Source organism: Syngnathoides biaculeatus, chromosome 22, assembly GCF_019802595.1.
Source record: "Syngnathoides biaculeatus isolate LvHL_M chromosome 22, ASM1980259v1, whole genome shotgun sequence".
Taxonomy (NCBI): domain Eukaryota; kingdom Metazoa; phylum Chordata; class Actinopteri; order Syngnathiformes; family Syngnathidae; genus Syngnathoides; species Syngnathoides biaculeatus.
In genome coordinates, this window is record NC_084661.1 from 5,362,792 (window position 1) to 5,386,936 (window position 24,145).

At 44.2% G+C, this 24,145-nt stretch overlaps 1 protein-coding gene across 6 annotated transcripts in view; it reads left to right on the plus strand.

Annotated features, from left to right (window-relative positions):
• Positions 1-24,145, plus strand: part of llgl2 (LLGL scribble cell polarity complex component 2) — a 154,655-nt gene that overhangs the window by 84,209 nt on the left and 46,301 nt on the right. For all 6 annotated transcript variants that reach the window (XM_061810185.1, XM_061810184.1, XM_061810186.1 and 3 more), the window contains 2 exons: positions 11,018-11,113; positions 19,024-19,220. In XM_061810185.1, coding sequence (XP_061666169.1) covers positions 11,018-11,113; positions 19,024-19,220 — 293 coding nt within the window. The remainder of the gene's footprint in view (positions 1-11,017; positions 11,114-19,023; positions 19,221-24,145) is intronic.

A 24,145-nucleotide genomic window follows, 5' to 3' on the forward strand; every position in this document is an offset into this window, starting at 1 on the left:
TCTTTGTTTTTCTTTTTACGTACATTCTTTATCACGTACACTCTTATTTAGGTAATCTGATGCAAAACTGTTGAACATTCTCAAAGAGGGGACTCAATTGCGTCATCGGACGCGGATCTTTGTGGAATGTTTGAGAAGTGCCTATATAAGAACGGAATGACTTTAATTCGGGTCTTCTTACAACTGCCCGCTGCTTGGGACAAGTAAAGACTCGCCTTCCGCCGCCCTCCCTTCTGCCTCATGTCTTTTGGACTTTTCTGGATTCATGACTCTATCGTTGGAATCAAGATTCGTCTACAGGGACATTCGCTCGGACTGTGGTGACTCTACGTCGTTTTATATGTTAGCTCGTGTTACAGGTATCTAAACTGCCATTGACCCTCTATTATGTGTTAGTTTATTGTTGTGTTGTATTCTATTGTGTGTGATTAGTCTTAAACGCCATACAACTAATTTGTTTTTGCTGGTTTGACCAAAGTGGATTTCATTTGTCTAAATTTACAAGTAACTCTTTCTTCGATATGTTTGAGAACCAACCCCTCGAAGCACTTAATAATAACAGGTGTGAGGGTAATAGGTAAATAGTCATTGAGGTTAGTTAAGGATTTCATTCAGGGGATGGGAATGATTGTCGTAGATTTTAAACAGATGGGGATGACCTCTTGGGACAGTGAGAGGTTGAAGATCTTACAGAAGAAGCCGGACAGCTCGTAAGCACATCCTCTCAGCACCTTGCCTGGTACTCCGTCTGGGCCAGCAGCCTTCCGAGGGTTCACAGCCAGGTTTACACCCTACTTAAGAATACAGTTGTGTACTTTTTAAAAATAAACTAGGATTTGAACTTTGAGCGTGTTTAAACAAGTAATGTGAGAAAATGTTAATGCCCATCTGAGAAAAGTTTATAAACTGTGTTTAGGGGTCTAACAGCCTTAAAACAAATTTAAGAAATGAAAAAAAAAAACATACTGTACAGTCTTCTTTTCTTTTTGGCTTGTCCCATTAGGGGGTCGCTACAGCGTGTCATCTTTTTACATCGAAGCCTATCTCGTGCACCCTCCGCCAACTGTTCCACCCCGGTTGGACCCGTTTCTTCACTTCCTTACCACACTCACCATTGCTCTGTATTATTGACCCCAAGTATTTGACGTCATCCACCCTCGCTATCTCTTCTCCCTGGAGCTTCAGTCTTTCCTCAGCCCCTCTCATAAATGCACATATATTCTGTTTTACTTTGGCTAATCTTCATTCCTCTCATTTCCATTGCATGCCTCCATCTTTCTAGTTTTTCCTCCACCTGCTGCCTGGTTTCACTGCAGATCACAATATCATCTGTGAGCATCACGGTCCAAGGGGACTCCAGTCTAACCTCATTTGTCAGCCGATCCATCATCCGTCAGCCTATCCATTACTACTGTAATCAGGAAGGGGCTCAGAGCGGATCCCTGATGTCGTCCCACCTCCACCTTAAATTCTTCTGACACACCTACGGCACACCTCGCCGCTGTTCTTCTGCCCTCATACATGTCCTCATACATGTCCTGTACTATTATAACATATTTCTCCGCCACACCAGACTTGCGCATGCAGCACTACAGTTCCTCTCTTGGTTACTCTGTCATAGGCTTTCTCTAGGTCTACAAAGACACAATGTAGCTCATCTATATAAATCAGGAGTTAAAGAATGGGTGATTTGGGTCATCTATAGAACGGCGGTGACGAGTTCTAACAGTCTGGTTTGTTACTAGGAGATTAGCACGAGCGCCGAGTGGAGTGATAAAGGTGGGAGAAATAGCAGACACCAGAGCGCATCACCCTGTCCAATGAGAAGGGAGAACATTAAATAAGGTGACGCCACCACAGTACTACCACACGTTTGCCGTCCGCGAGTCAAGGTTTCCGATCCATCAGACCTGTTGGTCACCTGAACAATCTGGTAGTGTTGTTGGGGAATCATTCCAACTTTGGCTTCATCCGGGAGAATGGATGAATTTTTACGAAAGCAGGTTGCACTCAGGGACACTTTAGCGGCATAGAAAACCGGCACAGGGGTAATTGGCGGAGACAAGGGATGAATTGTATCCCACCCTGTACACGGTTCTGGTGAAATTAGACATGACCGGAAGAATACACGACATGTTTGCTGCCGTATCTAACGGTGGGGGGGGTATCAGAAACATAACGAGGCGTGCTAACATACACACGAGGGAGTCAACTGCAGTGTACAATGCACTGGCCGCTGCTCCTCTTTTCTTCCATGAATTGCTACCAATTGTTCTCACCCCTGACACTACCCCCAGGGCATCTGCTACAGACATTTCTCGAGTGAACTGAGCATGGACTCCCTCTCCTTGTCCTTCAACCAACTGCCCTCGTCTATGCTCCTGAGCAGCCTGTGGAAATTTCTGACAAATGCGAACAGGGGTAAAGTCCACATAAGAAGCACATGGGGTTATCAAGAGATCTATACAACCTGAGGTGGTGGGGATCTGACGGGGGGGGGGGGTCGTCTGGAGTCGTAGTTGTTAGGAGAGAAGAGATGTTCAGTGATCGAAGATCCACTGTTAAATTCAAATGAGCATGTCCTGCACAAAGGGAGCCTATTCGTACTAAAATGAGGTAGCAATCTGTCCACATTCGATATGATGGGGATGATAGACAGAGGATACCTGCCAATTAAACCCAGAGTATGCTACGGTGGTATCATACGACCAAGCTACAGAAGACAGCTAATACTGATAATTAGGACCCCAAGAACAAGGGTAAAATTTGCATGCATTGAATTCGAACGTAACTCGTCCATTTCCCGGAACTATCAGGCATTCTCCTTTGCTGGTCACAGTAGTTGAGGACACTCCATATAACCCCACTGTAATATGCTGCATGGGAATCGGGATGGGACATCCGAGGGTTGCTTCTGCAGCGATGCCTGGCTGCACCAGGATGGCAACCACCAAGCCGATGGTCATCCCTGCCAATGTCTGTGTCAAGCAGAGTTCCATGTTGAAGATCATGGAGAGAGATTTCACACCTTTTCCTCTGGGATGAGTCCAGCTGGGGCGCAGCCATCTTCTTCAGGACCTTGGGGTTAGAGTACCTGGTCCCAAATTGATTCACCAGGGTTATTCTGTGTACCGTGAAATCAACCCTTGTCGAACGATGTCATGAACGGGTGCCATCCAGCACTGGAGAAGACGTGGTTTTCCAGTTGTTGTCAGTTGGAGGGATTGCTGAGCCTGAGGCAGATCGAGCGGGTCGTGTAGACGAGATGTGGTACCACGTATCCCTCTTTCCTTCAAGACGTACTGCTGTGGCTGTCCGCTCAGTGACCTGGAAGGGTCCTGTCCACCTCAGTTCAGACCACTTTTGTTTAATCACTTTTAACCACACAGATTGTTGTTTCAGATTTGCAGGGATATGCTTCCGGCCATCCTGAAAAGGAATCTACTATGACCTGAGAATAACGGTCACCTGAAACTGTTTTAATTATGTCAGTGAAATCCATTGAAATCACCTGACCAGGGGCATCCACATCCGGATCGTATACTCCCTGTGGTGGTTTTGTTGTAGGCATACTGTTATACCTACTGCAAACGATGCAGTCCTGCAGTCCACCTTTAACAATTTGTCTTATGAAAGGATGCCACCAAGAGTGGAGTTGTCTCATTGTTTCATCCACACGTACATGGCATGTTCCATGAGCTTCAGAAATTAGGTTTTTCAATTGTGTCTGGGATGGAATGCATTTACCCTTTATGCCATCCTAATCTTTGACACCTCCTACTGACTTCCACACACTTTTCTTCTGGACTTGCCTTTTCCTGACGCAATTTTAACTGTTTCTTCTGTCACCTCCTGTTGATTGTCACATTCAGACTCACTTACAGTTTGCTGGAGTGTTGGTCGGTACCCTGGAACCTTTTCTGTTCGATCTACTAATTCGTTTCCTGCCGATGCAAAATCATTAGTTAAAGAGTGACCTTTGCATTTTATTACTGCCATTGCGGTTCTCCTTCGAGCAGACTTTCATCGATGTTTACTCGTTCATGAGTAAAGAGAATATGTCGTTGTGTTAAAATTGCTTAAATTTTTCTCTGTCTTCCTCCGGTCATGGTGAAACCCTCACTTATGATGTACTGGACTGTACTGTGTGAGCGGGTGATGGAGAACAATGGATGTCTTTGCTTCTATTTTTCCAATGGATTTTTCCACTGGAGTGGAAGCATACAGACAAACTTGTTGACTTCTCCAACACCCGTCTGATATAGAGCAGCAGAAACACTGCTGACCTTTTCAGACACCTCAAGATAGAACATGCGGCTCCTACGTCATAAAATTGCGTGACTTTTGTTTACCTCGCCATATTGCCGATCAAGCTAAGCATTGCTCAATGCTAAATCAGTTAGAGACGACACGGAAATATGTCCTGTAGCACGACACTCAGAATCTTGTCCGATACCATCAGACATGTAGAAGGGGAAAATAAGGACGCTACGTGGAAAAATTAGATAAACTCGTCAGAGAAGACCAATATTTAATGCCAAAATCGATGTTTTCACCGATAAGAAATTGAACTGTTAATTCACTTCCGCTTGTCTTGGACAACTGTATATACATATGTATCTGTTGAGATTTATACAAAAAAGTTTGAAAGCATATAAAAGTCTGGACGCATACGAATACTATGTTGATGGATCTGTTCTCATCAGGATAAAATCCCACATAGTGACGATTTTGACGGCTTGTGAACGCGGAAGTGTGTTTGGCGACACATAAACCTTTATCGATCTTTTCAGCTATTATTCAATACAAATAGCAATATTTAAATAAATAACTCCGGGTTTTATACAAACTCGCATTCATGAACTATGATTGAAAAAAAGACGACGGTTGACGGCTCGTGAACTTGGAAATGTGTTCAGCAACACGTTAACTTTTGCTGGAATCCATCGATCTTTTCAGCTAATATTCAATACATTCTTCTTCTTCTTTTCCTTTCAGCTTGCCCCGTTAGGGGTCGCCACAGCGTGGCATATTTTTCCATCTTAGCCTATCTTCTGCATCTTCCTCTCAAACCCCAACTGCCCTCATGTCTTCCCTCACCACACCCATAAACCTTCTCTTTGGTCTTCCTCTCGCTCTTTTGCCTGGCAGCTCCATCCTGAGCACCCTTTCACCAATATACTCACTCTCTCGCTTCTGAACATGTCCAAACCTTCAAAGTCTGCTCTCTCGAATCTTGTCTCCGAAACATCCAACTTTGGCTGTCCCTCTAATGAGCTCATTTCTAATCCTATCCAACCTGCTCACTCCAAGCGAGAACCTCAGCATCTTCATTTCTGCTACCTCCAGTTCTGCTTCCTGTCCTGCACCCTCGCTATCTCTTCTCCCTGTAGCCTCACTCTTCCCCCTCCACCTTTCTCATTCACGCACATATATTCTGTTTTACTTCGGCTAATCTTCATTCCTCTCCTTTCCAGTGCATGTCTCCATCTTTCTAATTGTTCCGCTGCATGCTCCCTGCTTTCACTGCATATCACAATATAATCTGCGAACATCATGGCCCAAGGGGATTCCAGTCTAACCTCATCTGTCAGCCTATCCATTACCACTGCAAACAGGAAGGGGCTCAGAGCTGATCCCTGATGCAGTCCCACCGCCACCTTAAATTCTTCTGTCACACCTAAGGCACACCTCACCATTGTTCTGCTGCCATCATACATGTCCTGTACTATTTTAACATACTTCTCTCCCACACCAGATTTACGCATGCAGTACCACAGTTCCTCTCTTGGTACTCTGTCATAAGCTTTCTCTAGATCCACAAAGACATAATGTAGCTCCTTCTGACCTTCTCTGTACTTTTCCACTAGCATCCTCAAGGCAAATAATGCATCTGTGGTACTCTTTCTAGGCATGAAACCATACTGTTGCTCGCAGATACTTACTTCTGTCCTGAGTCTAGCCTCCACTACTCTTTCCCATAACGTCATTTTGTGGCTCATCAAATTTATTCCTCTATAATTCCCACAACTCTGAACATCGCCTTTGTTCTTAAAAATGGGAACTAGTACACTTTTCCTCCATTCTTCAGGCATCTTTTCTGCTAGTATTCTGTTGAATAAGTTGGTCAAAAACTCCACAGCCATCTCTCCAAATTGCTTCCTTACCTCCACCGGTATGTCATCAGGACCAACTGCCTTTCCATTTTTCATCCTTTGTACTGCCTTTCTGACTTCCCCCTTACGAATCATTGCCACGTCCTGGTCCTTCACACTTGCCTCTTCAACTCTTCCTTCTCTCTCATTTTCTTCATTCATCAACTTCTCAAAGTATTCTTTCCATCTATTTAGCACACTACTGGCACCAGTCAACACATTTCCATCTCTATCGTTAATCACCCTTACCTGCTGCACATCCTTCCAAGCTCTACCCTCTGTTTGGCCAACCTGTAGAGATCCTTTTCTCCTTCTTTCATGTCCAACCTGGTGTACATGTCTTCATATGCCTCTTGTTTATCCTTTGCCACCTCTACCTTTGTCCTATGTCACATCTCGATGTACTCCTTTCGCCTCTCCTCAGTCCTTTCAGTGTCCCACTTCTTCTTCGCTAATCTCTTTCCTTCTAAGACTCCCTGTATTTTGGGGTTCCACCACCAAGTCTTCTCCCCTTTCCTACCAAAAGACACAACAAGTATTCTCTTGCCTGTCTCTCTGATTACCTTGGCTGTTGTAGTCCAGTCTTCAGGGAGCTTCTGCTGTCCATCGAGAGCCTGTCTCACCTCTTTCCGAAAGGCCGCACAACATTCTTCCTTTTTCAGCTTCCACAACATGGTTCTCTGCTCTACCTTCGTCTTAATCTTCCTACCCACCACCAGAGTCATCCTACACACCACCATCCTATGCTGTTGAGCTACACTCTCCCCTACCACTACTTTACAGTCAGTAATCTCCTTCAGATTACATCGTCTGCACAAAATATAATCCACCTGCGTTCTTCTACCTCCGCTCTTGTAGGTCACTATATGTTCCTCCCTCTTCTGGAAATAAGTGTTCACTACAGCCATCTCCATCCTTTTTGCAAAGTCCACCACCATCTCTCCCTCAAAGTCCTTTCCTGGATGCCGTACTTACCCATCACTTCTTCATCGCCCCTGTTTCCTTTACCAATATGTCCATTACAATCTGCACCAATCACAACTCTCTCGCTGTCTGGTATGCTCAGAACTACTTCATGTAGTTCCTTCCAGAATTTCTCTTTCAATTGTAGGTCACATCCTACCTGTGGCGCATAGCCGCTTACCACATTATACATAACACCCTCAATTTCAACGACGTCCACGATGCACTGAATCCGTGATAGGTGATCCGCAGAGAGAGGGATTAATACATATATGTGTATGGAAGCGACTTGCTTATGACAAGTACATCAACAATTTCTACATAATCAGAATCAGCTTTATTGGTGTGTAAAAACACAAGGAATTTTTCTCTAGCAGTCAGACATTCAAAACAAAGAACAACAAAGCAACAAGGACAAAGAACAAGACATGTTTATAGAAACTACTCCTTATTAGAGTCGTTCAAGATCTACAGTGAAGAAAATTTGAACACCCTGCTAAATTGCATGTTCTCCCACTTAGAAATCATGGAGGGATCTGAAATTTTCATCCAGAAATCCAGAAATCACAATATATTATTTTTTTAACAATTTATTTGTATGATATAGCTACAAATAAGTATTTAAACACGTGTGTATCAGCTAGAATTCTGACCCTCAAAGACCTGTTAGTCTGCCTTTAAAAATCCACCTCTACTTCATGTATTATCCTGAATCAGATGCACCTGTGTGAGGTCATTAGCTGCATAAAGACACTTGTCCACCCCATAAAATCAGTAAATCTCAAACTTGTAACATGGTCAAGACCAAAGAGCTGTCCAAAGACACAGGGACAAAATTGTACAACTCCCCACGACTGGAAAGGGCTATGGAGAAATTGCCAAGCAGCTTGATGAAAAAAGGTTCACTGCTGAGCAATCATTAGAAAATGGAAGAACCTAAACATGACTGTCAATTTCAATTGGAGTGGAGCCCCATGCAAGATACCACCTGGTGGGGTCTCAATGATCCTTAGAAAGGTGAGGAATCAGCCCAGGACTACACGACAGGACATGGTCAATGACCTGAAAAGAGCTGGAACCACCATTCCAAAGTGTCTGTTGGTAATACACTAAGACATCATGGTTTGAAATCATGCATGGCATGGAGGGTTCCCTGCAAAATCCAGCACATGTCAAGGCCCATCTTAAGTTTGCCAATGGCCATTTGGATGTTCCAGAGGAGTCATGGGAGAAAGTTTTTGTGGTCAGATGAGACGAAAACTTTTTGGTCATAATTCCATTAATTGTGTTTGGAGGAAGACGAATGATGATGAGTTCCATCCCAAGAACACCGTCCCTACTGTGAAGCATGGGGGTGTTTTTCTGAACATGGGACAGGACGACTGCATTTTATGAAGGAAAGAATGACGGCGGCCATGTATTGTGAGATTTTGGGGAACAATCTCTTTCCTTCAATCAGAGCATTGAAGATGGGTCATGGCCAGGTCTTTCAACATGCCGTATCACACACCAAGGAAAACCAAGGAGTGGCTCCGTAAGAAGCATATCAAAGGTTCTGACGTGGCCTAGCCAGACTCCAGACATAATCGCAATAGAAAATCTTTGGAGGGAACAACTACAGGAAACGTTTGACCACTGTAATTGCAAATAAAAGCTATTGTTCCAAATATCAACATTGGTTTTCTGAGGTGTTCAAATACTTAGGTGCAGATGTATCACACAAATAAATAATTAATAAATCATTCATTGTGATTTCTGGATTTTTCTTGTTGGATTATCTCTATCACAGTGGACTTGCACCTACGATGAAAATTTCAGACCCCTACATAATTTCCAAGTGGGAGGATTTGCAATATAGCAGGGTGTTCAAATACTTGTTTTCTTCACTGTAAAATCTTCTTCATTTAGAACAGGTAAGAGAGAATTGCGCCAACGTCCCACATTGTGTTCAGCTTGTACAGAGTGCCTTTACCTGTTCGTAGTTCCCATTTTAGACCAGTGCAAAGACAATTGTGCAAAGGGAGCAGTTTCAAGTGATGAATCGTGCGATAGTCTACAAAATGTATTACTAATACTGATTGGACCAGCAGGATGTGTGTGTCCTAAAATGGCACAAGGCAGAAAAATAGTAGGCTAGTTGATCAAGAATTTAATGATTTAATTGTCAGAAGGAAAAAACTGAATGCTTGCTCGTTTTGACTTATTGATCTGTAGCGCTTTCCCAACGGAAAGAGTTGGAATAGCTGGTGGCCAGGAACCTGCCTGCTCTGGACCTAGTTCACGTTTCCTCCAAGTCCTCGGTATTGGGTAGCATGATTCCGGCAATCTGTTCAGCGGTTTTGATTGTCCGTTGCAGTCTGAGTTTGTCCTTTTTGTGGCGGCTCCAAACCAGATGTGATGGACGTACACAGTACTGATTGTCTAACTGCTGTGTAGAACTGTCTCAGCATCTCTTGTGACAGGCCGTGCTTCCTCAGAAGCCGCAAGAGGATCAGAAAGGATCCTGCCTGCTCTGGACCTAGTTCGCGTTGCGTGTAAGTCCTCAATAGTGGGCCGCGTCCTGCCAACCATCCGTTCAGCGGTTTTGATTGTCCGTTGTAGTCTGACTTTTTCCTTTTTTGTGGCGGCCCCAAACCAGACTGTGATGGGGGTACACAGTACTGATTGGATGACCACTGTGGAGAACTCTCTCAGCAGCTCTTGTGACAGGCCGTGCTTCCTCAGAAGCCGCAAGAAATACATCCTTTGCTGGGTTTTTTTTGAAGATGGAGTTGTTTGTCTCCCACTTCAGGTCCTCTGAGACTGTAATTCCCAAGAACTTGAAGGTCTCGACGCTTGAAACAAGACAGTTGATGATATGGTGTCATCTGAGAACTTCAGGAGTTTGACAGTCGGATGCCACGAGGTACAGTCATTCGTGTCGAACGAGAAGAGTCGAGAGGAGAGGACACAACTTTGGAGTGCCCCGGTGCTGATAGTGTGCGTGGATGAGGTGATGTCCCTCAGCCTCACCGGCTGTGTCCTGTCCGTCAGGAAGTTGGAGATCCAGGAGATGGCAGGCAAGACGCTGAGCTTGAGAAGTTTGGAGGAGAGAAATTCAGGGATGATGGTGCATCATCAGTCAGTTTGGACTCCTTATCACTCATCTCACTTAATTTCCAGCAAATAAGTTACACGTCAGACAACTATCGTTACCACGCATGGAGTACAAAGCATAATGAACAGGAGCGAGGATGTTTTTTGAAAAATGACGACTCAAAATCCATGCCACACTGTGTGCTGAGTCGGTATAACATTTTTCATTGAAATGAAAATATATCCCGCCAGGTTTTTTAGTCTTTGCCACCCTTGTGCAGTGGACTAGAGCCTCTCTTTTGGTGAGTAACTTGGAGAAAAGCAACTGAGCAGGTTTGTGAAAGTTGGTGTCATAAAGTCTGGGGTGGACTCCCTCATGTTTACCAAGTCTTCCCTTGTGCAAGTGAATCATGTAATGTCTCCAAAGATGAACAAAAAACAAAAACATAGACAACACTAGAGAGCACGTAACCGAGTCGACCTCACAGGTAGGCGGCATCTTGTTAGATGTTAACATATACAGTATCATCAAGTCTCTTTTTCTCATATCTGGACACAGGCAATCGTAGGGAGGTCCCACCCTTCACTATATCTGATTGGTATCAACCATACTACGGGCCTTATCTGTTGTTGAACCAAAGAGAGTCAGTCTGGGCTTTTCCCCTCAAGTCAGACCATTATGACGTCAGACATGTTCGCCGCTGTGACCTTAGATTCTTCTCGTTCATATTTTCTGCATTGATAACCACTGCACTGAAAGAATGTGTTCCAAGCTCAAATTTGACACTATTGTAAGTGACTGGTTCAATCAACTGTCTTTGAAGGTTCTGATGCTGGAGGTCAATGACGAGGCAGCAGAACAGACTGTGGAAACGAAAGTTGTGGATTTGCTGCTCGGCCAAGAAGGATTCCGCTGGAAGGTAAACAACAATATGGTTACTATAAAAGAAAATACACTATTGGTGTAGTGTTACACAAGCCTTACTTTGATTTGGGCAGCGTGGGATCAATTCTCGCTCAGTGATAGTGTTCATATCTACCCTGCAACGAACTGGCGACAAATTCAGGGTGTAGTCCGTCTTTCGTCTGAAGCTAGCTAGGACAGACTCCAGATCTTCCCTGACCCTTGTGAGGATACGTGTCTTGGAAAATGGATGAACAGATGGTTAGATATTGAATTGGATAATTACATTTCCCATGGGAACGATTTGGAATACAATTTGGAAGACTACAACGAGGACCGTGAGGACTGAGAGGACGCTGGACACATAGATACAACCCAAAACTTCAACTTTCTCCACTCCTGCTGTGTGGAAAACTGCAGGGACATTGTGGTTTTAATCTCTTTTATCTTTTTTTTCCCATCTTCATATGTGTTCGGACCCTTACTTTAACTTAGCCTAGGTAGTATGTAAATTGTGTACCTTGTGTGTTGACTTTATTTGATTGTGTATATTTGACTATCTGTAGCCCTATGGGGGGCACAAGCTAGTGCAACCTGTAGGCTGGTCCCAAGCCCGGATAAATGCAGAGGGTTGCGTCAGGAAGAGCATCCGGGGTAAAACTGTGCCAAACACATATGAGGTTTAATCAAATAAATCCCATACCGGATCGGTCTTGGTCCAGGTTAACAATGCCCGCCCCGGGCACGTTAACCTGCAGGGCGTCGGTCGGTATTCAGCTACTGTGGGTCGAAGACGAAGAGGAGGAAGGCAGTTTAGTTGGCAGAAGAAGAAGAGGAAGGCACAGAGCCTACAACTGAATGGAGGGACTTTGAATGTTGGGACTATGACAAGAAAAGGTCAGGAGTAGGTTGACACGATGATGATGAGGAGAAAGGTTGATATATTGTTCATCCAGGGCACCAGGTGGAAAGGTAGTAAGGCTAGAAGTTTAGAAGCAGCGTTTAAATTATTTTACCATGGAGTAGATAGGAAGACAAATGGAGTAGGGGTCATTTTAAAGGAAGAGCTGGCTAAGAACATCTTGGAGGTGAAAAGAGTATCAGATAGAGTGATGAGGCTGAAACTTGAAATTGAGGGTGTTATGTGTAATGTGATTAGTGGCTATGCCCAACAGGTAGGATGTGACTGAGAGTTGAAAGAGAAATTCTGGAAGGAACTAGATGAAGTGGTTCTGAGCATTCCAAACAGAGAGAGTTGAGATTGGTGCAGATTGTCATGGACATGTTGGTGAAGGAAACAGGAGCGATTAAGAAGTGATGGGTAAGTACGGCATCCAGAAAAGGAACTTTGAAGGACAAATGGTGCTGAACTTTGCAAAAAGGATGGAAATGGCAGTAGTGAACAGTCTTTTCCAGAAGAGGCAGGAACAGAGCGGAGGTTGAAGCACACAGGTGGATTAGATTTTGTGACGTTGTAATCTGAAGGAGGTTACTGACTGTAAAGTAGTGTTAGGGGAGAGTGTAGCTTGACAACACAGGATGGTGGTGTGTAGGACGACTCTGGTGGTTTGTGGGAAAATTAAGAAAACAATGGTCGAGCAGAGAACCATGTGGTGGAAGTTGAGAAAGGAAGAATGTTGTGCGGCCTTCCGGAAAAAGGTGAGCTGGGCTCTCGATGGAGAGTCGGAGCTCCCGGATGTCTGGACTACTCCAGCCAATGTGATAAGTGTGCTGAATAGATTGAAATAATACTTTGAGAAGTTAATGAATGAAGACAGTGAGAGCGACAGAAGAGAGAAGTGTGAAGGACCAGGCAGTGGCAATGATTAGCAAGGGGGAAGTTCGAAAGGCACTATAAAGGATGAAATACGGAAAGGAAGTTGGTCCAGATGACATACTGGTGGAGATATGGAAGCAATTTGGAGAGGTGGCTGTGATGTTTTTGACCAATTTATTCAACAGAATACTAGCGGGTGAAAAGATGCCTGAAGAATGGAGGAAAATTGCATCAGGGATAAAATCTGAGCCCCTTCCTGTTCGCTGTGGTAATGGATAGACTGACAGATGAGGTTAGGCTGGAATCCCCTTGGACTATCATCTGCAGTGAAAGCAGGGAGCAGGTGGAGGAACAATTAGAAATATGGAGGCATGCACTGGAAAGGAGAGGAATGAAGATTAGCCCAAGTAAAACAGAATATATGTGCGTGAATGAGAGGGGTGGAGGAGGAAGAGTTAGGCGACATGGAAGAGATAGTGAGGATGTAGGACTTCATTTACTTGGGGTCAACAATCCAATGCAATGGTGAGTGTTGTCCGGAAGTGAGCACTACATAATCAAAAAATGTATCGTGGCTTGTGCAGCCATGCTGGAGACAGCAAAATAACATCAACAACAACAATCCCTGTCCTGGTAAAGTTTTGGTTTTTAAACGCCATATACTATGAGATTTTTTCCATACGTGAATTAAAGAAGTCAAATATGCGTTAATAATATGCCCAAACAAAAGAAGAAAGTTGCCAAACAGATGACAGAAGAGACCCCTTCAGCTGAGGAAAAAACACTTGACGATGATGTAGCAAGCGCTAGTCATTCAGAGCCGGAGGAGCTAACGCTACATAAAGATGAAGGTACACAACCGCCACAACAGCCCCGCTAACTACAATATGTATGAGATTGTGATTTACTTTGTCTTGATCTAAGTTCTAACGGTCATTTTCTTTGTGGCATGCCTTATCTTGAAGTAGAAAACTTTTCCCCTCTACTTGCTTTAGGAAGATATAGATCATCTGCTGCTCCATCAATGGATTGACAATAGATACCTCCGTAAATTTCGATAAATTATAACAATACATAATGATTTCCAACAGGAATGTGTGTTACAATGTATTGCTAGCTTGTTGTCACTAACGCCGATTATGTTGAACTAAACTTTCAGCAATTTCAAAACATTGCGAGTATAGAGCGTTCGTATTTATTCCCTGACAGGCAGAAGCATTTAACTTTTCTTCAGATAGTTTGTCAGATCAAGAATTTTTATTGATGAAAAATTTTAAATACCGTTTTATATCATGTTACATGTTTACTAATAGTTTCTTTCGGCTTGTCCCTTTCTGTTGACATTGGAAATTAACATTTGAGTTTGAAATTTTTGTTTTCTATTTTAGTTATGTATTTATTTTATTTTTAATTTACAGTTATGTTATATTAATCCAGTAAGTTATTTTAAGGTCTTGAGAGGAGGGATGGCACCCTTATCACACCCGCAACTTTATCTCCGGGCATGACTGGTGGACCACACGTATAACTATATCTGCGAGCATGACTGACCAGACCCATACATTTTTCAAATGTGAGTGAGTGCATTTAATAGCGCCCTCCTTAGTTTTGAAGGTGTAGGCAGGGATTATTTTCATTTAGATTTTATATGCACGTTTGCATATAATAATAATAATAATAATAATAAAAAGGATGCTCGTGGAAAAGTACAGAGAAGGTCAGAAGGAGCTACACTGTGTCTTTGTAGACCTAGAGAAAGCCTATGACAGAGTACCAAGAGAGGAACTGTGGTACTGCATGCGCAAGTCTGGTGTGGCGGAGAAATATGTTAGAATAGTACAGGACATATATGAGGGCAGCAGAACAGCAGTGAGGTGTGCCGTATGTGTGTCAGAAGATTTTAAGGCGGACGTGGGACTGCATCAGGGATCTGCGCCGAGCCCCTTCCTGTCTGCGGTATTACTGGATAGGCTGACAGATGAGGTTAGACTGGAATCCCCTTGGACTATGATGTTCGCAGATGATATTGTGATCTGCAGTGAAACCAGGGAGCAGGTCGAGGAACAATTACAAAGATGGAGGCGCGCACTGTAAAGGAGAGGAATGAAGATTAGCCGAAGTAAAACAGATTATATGTGCATGAATGTGAGGGCCGGAGGAGGAGGAATGAAGCTTCAGGGAGAACACATAGCGAGGGTGGATGACTTCAAATACTTGGGGTCCACAATGGAGAGCAATGGAGAGTGTGGTAAAGAAGTGAAGAAAGGGGTCCAAGCTGGGTGGAACAGTTGGGGGAAGATGTCTGGTGTTCTATGTGACAGAAGAGTCTCCATTATATTTATATATATATCGGCAACGGATAATTATTTTATTTTATTTTTTTTGGTTCATTGTTCCACATGATGCACTGGCGACGTGCCTTGTATCAATCCGCGTTGTAATATGCCTTATGTAATATATTACCTACTGTAAACCGATCTGGATTTTTTCTGGGTGGGAGGTTGGAAAAAACCCACGATGCACTGAATCTGCAACAGGTAAATTGTGAATTAGAGAGGGATTACTGCATATATTTACCCCTCCTTGAGCCTTCACCTTATCATGGTGGCGGTTTTTTTTTTTTGTGTCCCGATGATCCTCGGAGGTCAGTTGTTTGGGGCTTCAGGCCCCTGGTAGTGTCACCCATGGCCAAAAGGTTTTAGGTGAGGGACCAGACAAAGTATGACTCTATAACCCCTATGCTGAATATAATTATTGGATCTCGGTTTCCCTTGCCCGGACGCGGGTCACCGGAGCCCCCCTGTGGAGGTGGGGCTCAAAGGCGAGGACCTGGTGGCCAGGCCTGCACCAATGGGGCTTGGCTGTGCACAGCCGGAAGGGTAACATGGGTCCCCGTTCCATGGGCTCACCACCTCTGAGAGGGGCCACAGGGGTCGGGTGCGATGTGAATTCGGCAGTAGCCAATAGCAGGAACCAATCCCCATGGACAGAAACTAGCTTTAGGGACGTGGAATGTCACCTCTTTGGCACGGAAAAAGCCCAACCTGGTGCGTGAGATCGAGAAGTTCCGACGAGATATTGTTGGACTCTCCTTTGCGCACCACTTGGGCTCTGGTAACAGTCCTCCGGACTCTGGTTCACTCTGGAGTTACCCGCGGTGAGAGCCGCCGAGCACATGTGAGTATACTTATTGCCCCCAGCTTGGCACCTGTACATTGGGGTTCAGCTCGGTGAATGAGAGGGTAGCTCCCTCCGCCTTGGGTGCGGGGACCGGTCTGACTGTTGTTGTGCCTATGCATCAAACAAGAATTCAGAATACTCCCCCTTTTTGGAGTCCTTAGGGGGACATCATTCTGCTGGGGGACTTCAATGCCCACGTGTGCAATGCAATGACAGTGAGACCTGAAAGGGCGTAATTGGTAAGAACGCAAAATCAGAACCTAAGTAATGTTCTGTAACTGCACTTCTGTGCTCATCACGGCTTGTCCATAACGAAAACCATGTTCAGGCATAAGGGTGTCCACATATACACTTGGCACCAGCACGCCCTCGGTGGAAGTTCCATGATCTCCTTTGTGATTGTTTCATCAGACTTCCGACTGCATGTCTTGAACACTCAGGTGAAGAGAAGGGGGGTCCTGTCAACTGATTACCACCTGGTGATGAGTTGGCTCCGAGTGTGGGCGAAGATGCCGGTCTGATGTGGTAGGATCTTCTTGGAACAGCTTGCAGATTCCCATGTCAGAAGGAATTTCAACTCCCACCTCTGAAAGAACTTTGCTCATGTTCCAGGGAGGGCGCGGGACATTGAGTCTGAGTTGACGATGTTCCGCGCCCCCATTGCTGACGAGACCAACCGAAGCTTTGGCCGTGAATTGGTTGGTGTCTGTCTTGGAGGCATCCCCTGAACACGTTGTTGGATACCAACACTGAGGGATGCCATCAAGCTGAAGAAGGAGTCCTATCGGGCATTTCTGGCCTGTGGGAGTCCCAAGGATGCTGATAGGTACCAGCTGGCCAAGCGGAAAGCAGCTTCGGTGGTCGCTGAGGCAAAAACACGGGCATAGGAGCTTGGTGAGGCCATGGAGAATGACTTCAAGATGGCTTTGAGGAAACTCTGGTCTGCCATCCAGTGTCTCAGGAGGGGGAAGCAGTGCACCGTCAACACTGTGTATAGTGAGGATGGGGTACTGCTGACCTCAACTCGGGACATTATGAGTCGGTGGGGAGAATACACTGACACTTCTTCCCATGAGGAAGCAGAGTCTGGGTTCTCTGAGGCAGGCTCTTCTATCTCTGGAGTTGAGGTCACTGAGGCAGGGCCATGGGAGTGGATGACATTTGCACAGAGTTCCGAAACCCTCTGGATGCTGTGGGGTTGTATTTGTTGACACGCCTCTGCAACATAGCGTGGACATCGGGGACAGTTCCTCTGGCTTGGCAAACTGGGGTGGTGGTCCCCATTTTTAAGAAAGTGAACCGGAGGGTGTTTTCCAGCTATAGGCGGAATCACAGTCCTCAGCCTCCCTGGTAATATTTATTCAGGGTTGCTGGAGAGAAGTGTCCAACGTGAAGTGAAACCTCAGATTCAGGAGGAGCAAGGTTTTCGTCCTGGCTTTGGAACAGTGGATCACCTCTACACCCTTTGCAGGATCCTTGAAGGTGCATGGCAGTTCCCCCAACCTGTCTACATGTGTTTTGTTGACTTGGAGAAAGCATTTGAGTGTGCCCCTCGGGGAGTCCTGTGGGAGGTTCTTCGGCAGTATGGGGTTCCGAGTGCCCTGATACAAGGTGTTCGATCTCTGTATGACTGGTGTCAAGAGTTTGCTCCGCATTGCCGGGAACAAGTCTGAATCATTTCCGGTGAGAATTGGACTCCACCAACGCTGCCCTTTGTCACCAATTTTGTTCATAACTCTTATGTACAGAATTTCTCAGCACAGCCTGGGAGTAGAGGGTGTCCGGTTTGGTGGCCTCAGCATCGCATCTCTGCTCTCTGCAGACGATATGGTTCTGTTGGCTTTATCAAGCTGTGACCTCCTATGCTCACTGGACCGGTTCTTAGCCGAGTGTGAAGCAACTGGGATGAGAATTAGCCCCTCCAAATCTGAGACCATTGTCATCAGTCGGAAAAGGGTGGCATGCCTTCTCTGGGTCAGTGATGAGATCCTGCCCCAAGTGGAGGAGTTCACTTATCTTGGTGTCTTGTTCACGAGTGAGGGAAGAATGGAGCGGGAGATCGACAGGTGTATCGGTGCAGGGACAGCAGTGATGCAGACTTTGTATTGATGTCTTGTGGTGAAGTGGGAGCTAAGTCGAAAAGTGACGGTCTTAATTTCCCAATCTATCTACATTCCTACCCTTACCTATGGTCATGAGCTGTGGGTCATGACTGAAAGAACAAGATTCCTGGTACAAGCAGCCGAAATAAGTTTCCTCCGCAAGGTGGTCAAGCTCTCCCTTAGAGATAGGCTGAGAAGCTCGGTAATCCGGGAGGGGTGCATTGTCGAGCCGTTGAGCATTGAGAGGAGCTAGATGAGGTGGCCTGGCCATCTGATCCGGATGCCTCCCGGACGCCTTCCTGGTGAGGTGTTCAAGGCGCGTCACATCTGAAAGGGATCCCGGGGACAACCCAGGACATGCTGGAGATTGTCTTTGTCTCGGCTTGCCTGCGAACCCCTCAGCATCCCTCCAGAATAGCTGGAAGAAGTGGCTGGGGAAAAGGAGGTCTGGGTATCCCTGCTGGAGCTACTGCCCCTGTGACCACACTGGAAAAGTGATAGATAGATAGATAGATAGATAGATAGATAGATAGATAGATAGATAGATAGATAGATAGATAGATAGATAGATAGATAGATAGATAGATAGATAGATAGATAGATAGATAGATAGATAGATAGAATTGGCTCTTAAATTTGTGTGTGTGTGTGTATATATATATATATATAATATATATATATATATATATATATAATATATATATATATATATATATATATATAAAAATATGGAAAAACGAGAAAATCTGAAATCAGTCAGTGGGCAACTTACGCTTTTGCTGTACTTCATGTATATGTTTTATGTGCCTTTGAGGTCCATTTGTGATTTTCATTTGTTAATGACTTTGTTTTTCTTTTTTTTTTTAGGGGCACACACGTCTAGATGTTCAAGAAGAGCCAGTCCTTTATGAGCCAGGCTTCCAGCCCTTTTCTCTGGTGCAGTGTCAGCCTCCTGCTGTGGTCACCGCTCTTAGTCTTCACTCAGAGTGGAAGCTAGTTGCATATGGCACGAGCCATGGCTTTGGATTGTTTGATTACCAACAGAAAATGAATGTATTCATCAAGTAAGAAGAACCTGAGGGAATTTGGCAATGTTCAGAGTTTTACAGAGAAACTTACTCTTGACTGCTTAAACATTTAGAAAATCCTTTGAACCTTTGCACATTGGCTTCCCTGCATCAAACGGATGCTCTTTTATCAGAAAAGAGGCCTGGTTTATGGAATGGAGCACCTTTGGTACGAACATATAATTAAGAATGGATTGTGATTGATTAACAGCCACACAGAGGAGCAAAAAAGATTCTCAATTACACACGTCTCATCAGAATAAGCTTTATTGGCCGAATATGTAACAAGACGCAAGGAATTTGTCTCCAGGAGGTGGTGTCGGCCTAGTGCGACATACAGGTTGAGTATGAAGAACTGGACAAATAAACTAACAAGAATGAAAGACAATAGACAGACAATTGAGAGGTAACTTTTTTTCTTATAAGAACTCACAGTTGTGCAAGCATGCAGTCTTCTAGCATTTAGAGGAGTTAAAATGCCCATTAGAGCCATAGTCCAGTGGAATGACAATTGTGCAGAGGGTGTCAAGCTTTAAGGTGTGTATTCCGTCATATCGTCGTATATAATAATGCTGATTAGCCCTCACCATTCTTGTCCTAGTTCGAGTGGCGTGCGAGTCCTCAAGTGTGGGTTGGGTGGTGCCGACAATCTGTTCAGCACTTTTGATTGTCCGTTGTAGTCAAAGATTGTCCTTGTTTGTGGCAGCCAGAAACCAGACTGTGATGCCAGTACACAGAACTGATTTGATGACCGCTGTGTAGAACTGTCTCAGCAATTCTTGTGGCAATTTTTGTGGCAGACTGTGCTTCCTCAAAAGCTGCAAGAAGTACACCCTTTACTGGTCTTTTTTGAGGATGGAGTTGTTTATCTCCCACTTCAAGTTCTGTGAAACTGTAATTCCCAAGAACTTGAAGGTCTCGACAGTTGACGCAAGACAGTTGGACAGGGTGAGAGGCAGCTGTAGTGAAGGATGCCTACTGAAGTCCACAATCATTTCTACAGTCGTTAGTGTGTTCAGCTTCAGGTTGACCACACCAAAGCTCCAGCCTCTTCCTGTGGATATGCAGACTCGTCTCCGTCTTTAATGAGCCCATCTGCAAACTTCAAGAGTTTGACAGCTGGGTGCCTTGAGATGCAGTCGTTGGTGTCGAGCGAGAAGGGGAGCGGGGAGAGGACACAACGTTGGAGTGCGCTGGTGCTGATGGTACAGTACGTGTGGATGAGATGGTGTCCCCCAGCCCCTCTGCTGTGTCCTGCCCTTCAGGAAATTGTAGATCCACTGGCAGATGGTAGGTTAGACACTGAGTTGCAGAAGCTAGGAGGAGAAGAGTTCATGGATAATGGTGTTGAACACAGAGCTGAAGTCCATGAACAGGATCCTCATGTAGGTTCCCTAACTGTCAAGGTGTTCAAGGATAAAGTGCAGAGCCATGTTGACTGAATCACCTGCAGACCTTTTCATTTGGTAGGCAAAGTGCTATGGGTCCAGCTGCGGACCTTTGACTCTCTTGAGGTGGTCCTCAAGAGGTGTTCACGTATGTCAAGGCAACAGGCCTGAAGTCATTTTAACCCAAGATTGCCAGTTTCTTGGGAACTGGGATGATGGTGGAGCATTTGAAACATGTTGGTACTTCACGCAGTTCTAGAGACCTGTTGAAGGTCTTTGTGAGGACTGGAACAAGGTGGTCTGTGCAGACTTTGTGGCAAGATAGCGACACAAGGTCTGGACCCACTGCTTTGTTGATCTTTGTTGTTTGAAGAGCCGCCTCAAGTCCTGTTCATGGATGGTTCAACGGAGAAGTCGTAAATGTGGAAGTGGTGCGACTTGGTGGGTTTGTGGAGTCAGTGTCCTTTTCAAATCTGCAATAAAAACTGTTCAGGTTGTTCGCCAGGCCACTATTGATGTCTTCTGGGGGGATCATTAGTTAGCGATTATAATCCATGGCAGACTGTTTTGGAGTTGCTAGCGCTAGTTTTCCATCTTTGCTGCATAATCCTTCTTTGCATTGAAATTTCTTTTGGCAGCTGGTTTCCCTATCCCTGCTGCAATATCCAACCTCTTATGCCTGATAGAGTTGCCGAAGTCTGGCTGTAAATTACGTCTTGTTTGTGAACATGCAAAGTTTTTTTGGTGCTCACAACTCATAGAAACTGACATATGCTGTTACAATATCTGCATATTTATCCCGCCTGTTATGTGAATTTTCAAAGAAACTCCAGTCTGTGCAGTTGATACTGGTTTGAAGGTGTCATTTTGCCATGTTGATCCACTTTTTCACTGGTTTTTGCCAAAAGCTTCACCCACTTAAGTTCTTACTTGTATAGTAGTGTTCAAAATAATAGCAGTCCAATGTCCAGTAGAATCCATGTTTTCAATATATTTTTTTATTGCTTTTTGTCAAACAAGTTCCCAACTCAGTACAACCTCGGTTCTGGACCACAATCCGTTCCACAAGGCAGTTCGAGAAGTGCTTTGTTTGAAACCAGAATCGATATTTCCCATTACAATTAATTCGAAAAAGAAATAATGCGTTCCAAGCCTAAACGCTGTTTTTTTTTTTAAAGCATTTTTTTCTAGCTTTTCCCGATAATAAACTGCAAAGTACAAATACATGCATAGTTTAAATACTTTATATAATGAACTAATTTAAGAAATGAATTTATTTTTTGCTTAAAATGTATGCTTTAGTGGGAGAGTAGGCTCGGCGGGGAGGGCATTGCCTTCTCTGTTGCAACTCGGCCCCCAGCCTTGTAAACCTTTTTTACTAACAAAAGTTCAGAATAACTTTAAACAAGCAATAATGATTTTTTTTTTTTTACAAAAAGTAGCATACATAAACATTACCTTGTAACTGGAGTTAACAAAATCTTTGAAACAAAACAAAAATGCAGAAATGCTAATGGAACAGAGCATTATTAAAGTTCCCAAGAAAAAAAGCAATGCAAAACTATCAACTATCAAATCTCTTAGGTGGGGGTGACTCGCCCCCTGGAAGTTCTTTTCTTTTCCCAAAGAACTTATCTCGTGTCACTTGTGCCATCTTTTAAGCACTTTTCTGAAGTGGCTCATCACATTGAAATTTTGCTGTGCTCTGCTATATTCGGCTTTATTGGGATGATGAAGTTCTACGAAATTATGGATTTTGTTCCATTTGGCACAGATATCTTATCAGCACTTGGGATATCCTTCTTGGCTTCAACCTCCTCAGAAGACATCTCCTCCAACATATTCTTCTGCTCCTCATGAATTTGGAGGAGTTCTTTGTTGGTGGTCTTTTTCTTTAAATCGGTTTCCAAATTTCTAGCTTTTGCGCAAATCCCTTCCTTGCCAACACTATTCCCAGCTAACTGTTGTTCGTTTATGAAAATTAAAAGCAACTTTTCAACTTCCTCCAAGATCTGTGGCGTCTGCTTGCTCAACACGGTTGCTCCTTCAGCAACATCACTTGCTTTAAGGTTGTCCTTGTGTTTTAGAATGGTTCTTATGGTAGATTTCGTCATGCCATATTCCTTCCATAGGTCAGAAACATGCACTCCAGATTCGTATTTGGCTATCAATTCTTTCTTAAACTCGACAGTTTTATGCACAACTTCGGTGGTGGTCTTTTTTTCTTTAAATCTGTACACAAATTTCTAGCTTTCGTGCAAATCCCCTTCCTCGCCAATACTATTCCCAGCTAACAGTTGTTGGTTTATGAAAATTAAAAACAACTTTTCAACTTCCTCTAAGATCTGTGGCTTCTGCTTGCTTGGGGAGGAATATTAAGAAAACAGAGGTAGAGTAGAGAACCATGTGGTGGAACCTGCGAAGACAGGCTCTCAGTAGACAGGAGTCTTGGAAGACTAGACTCCCACAGTCAACGTGATCAGAGAGTACTTGGTGTGTTTTCTGGTAGGAATGCTAATCATCATGTCAACCAAATCCTGACATTCAAAGTCCCTACATTCAGTTGTAGGCGATGTGCCTTCCTCTTCTTCTTCTGCCTACGAAGCTGCTTTCCTCCTCTTCTTTGTCTTCGACCCACAGTAGCTGACTTCCCACCAACGCCCTGCAGGTTAACGGTGCATATGAAGATAGAAGAAAAAAAAGATAAGAGATTAAAACCACATGGTCCCTGCAGTGTTTCACACAGCAGGATTGGAGAAAGGGTGGACAACTTCAAATACTTGGTGTCAACAATCCAGAGCAATGATGTACGAATTAAAGACAGTGGTACTGAAGAGACAACATGAAGCAGAACTGGAGATGGCAGAAATGAAGATGTTGAGGTTCTCTCTGGGAGTGAACAGGTTGGATAGGATTAGAAATGAGTTCATTAGAGGGACAGCCAAAGTTAGATGTTTTGGAGACAAGGTTCAAGAAAGCAGACTTTGATGGTTTCAACGTGTCCTTAGGCGAGAGAGTGAGTATATTGATAGAAGGGTGATGATGATAGAGCTTCAAGGCAGGGTTAGACAGTTTATGCTCACATCCTAAAAGCATGTATTTTAGGTTAATTGAAAACTCTCAATTGTCCATAGTTATGAACTGGAGTGTGAATGGTTGTTTGTTTACAGTATATGTCCCCTGGGATTTGATGGCGACCGGTTCAGGGTTTATCCCGCCGCCTGCCCGCAGTTAGCTGGAGTACTCACGAGTCATTGGAATCCTGCCGTGGACCATTACCCGAGTGAAGATAAGTAGTGTGGATGGATGTACCATCCTTGATAATAGTGTTCCCTCGTTATTCATGGGGGGGTTATGTTTCTTATCCCCCCACGTATATCAAAAATCTGCGAATAATAGATACAGAATTAAAATGTGTGGATGACATGTACCATTATTATGCAACCATAAGGTGCACTTACAGTGAAGAAAATAAGTATGTGAACACCCTGCGATATTGCAAATTCTCCCACTTAGAAATCATGGAGGGATCTG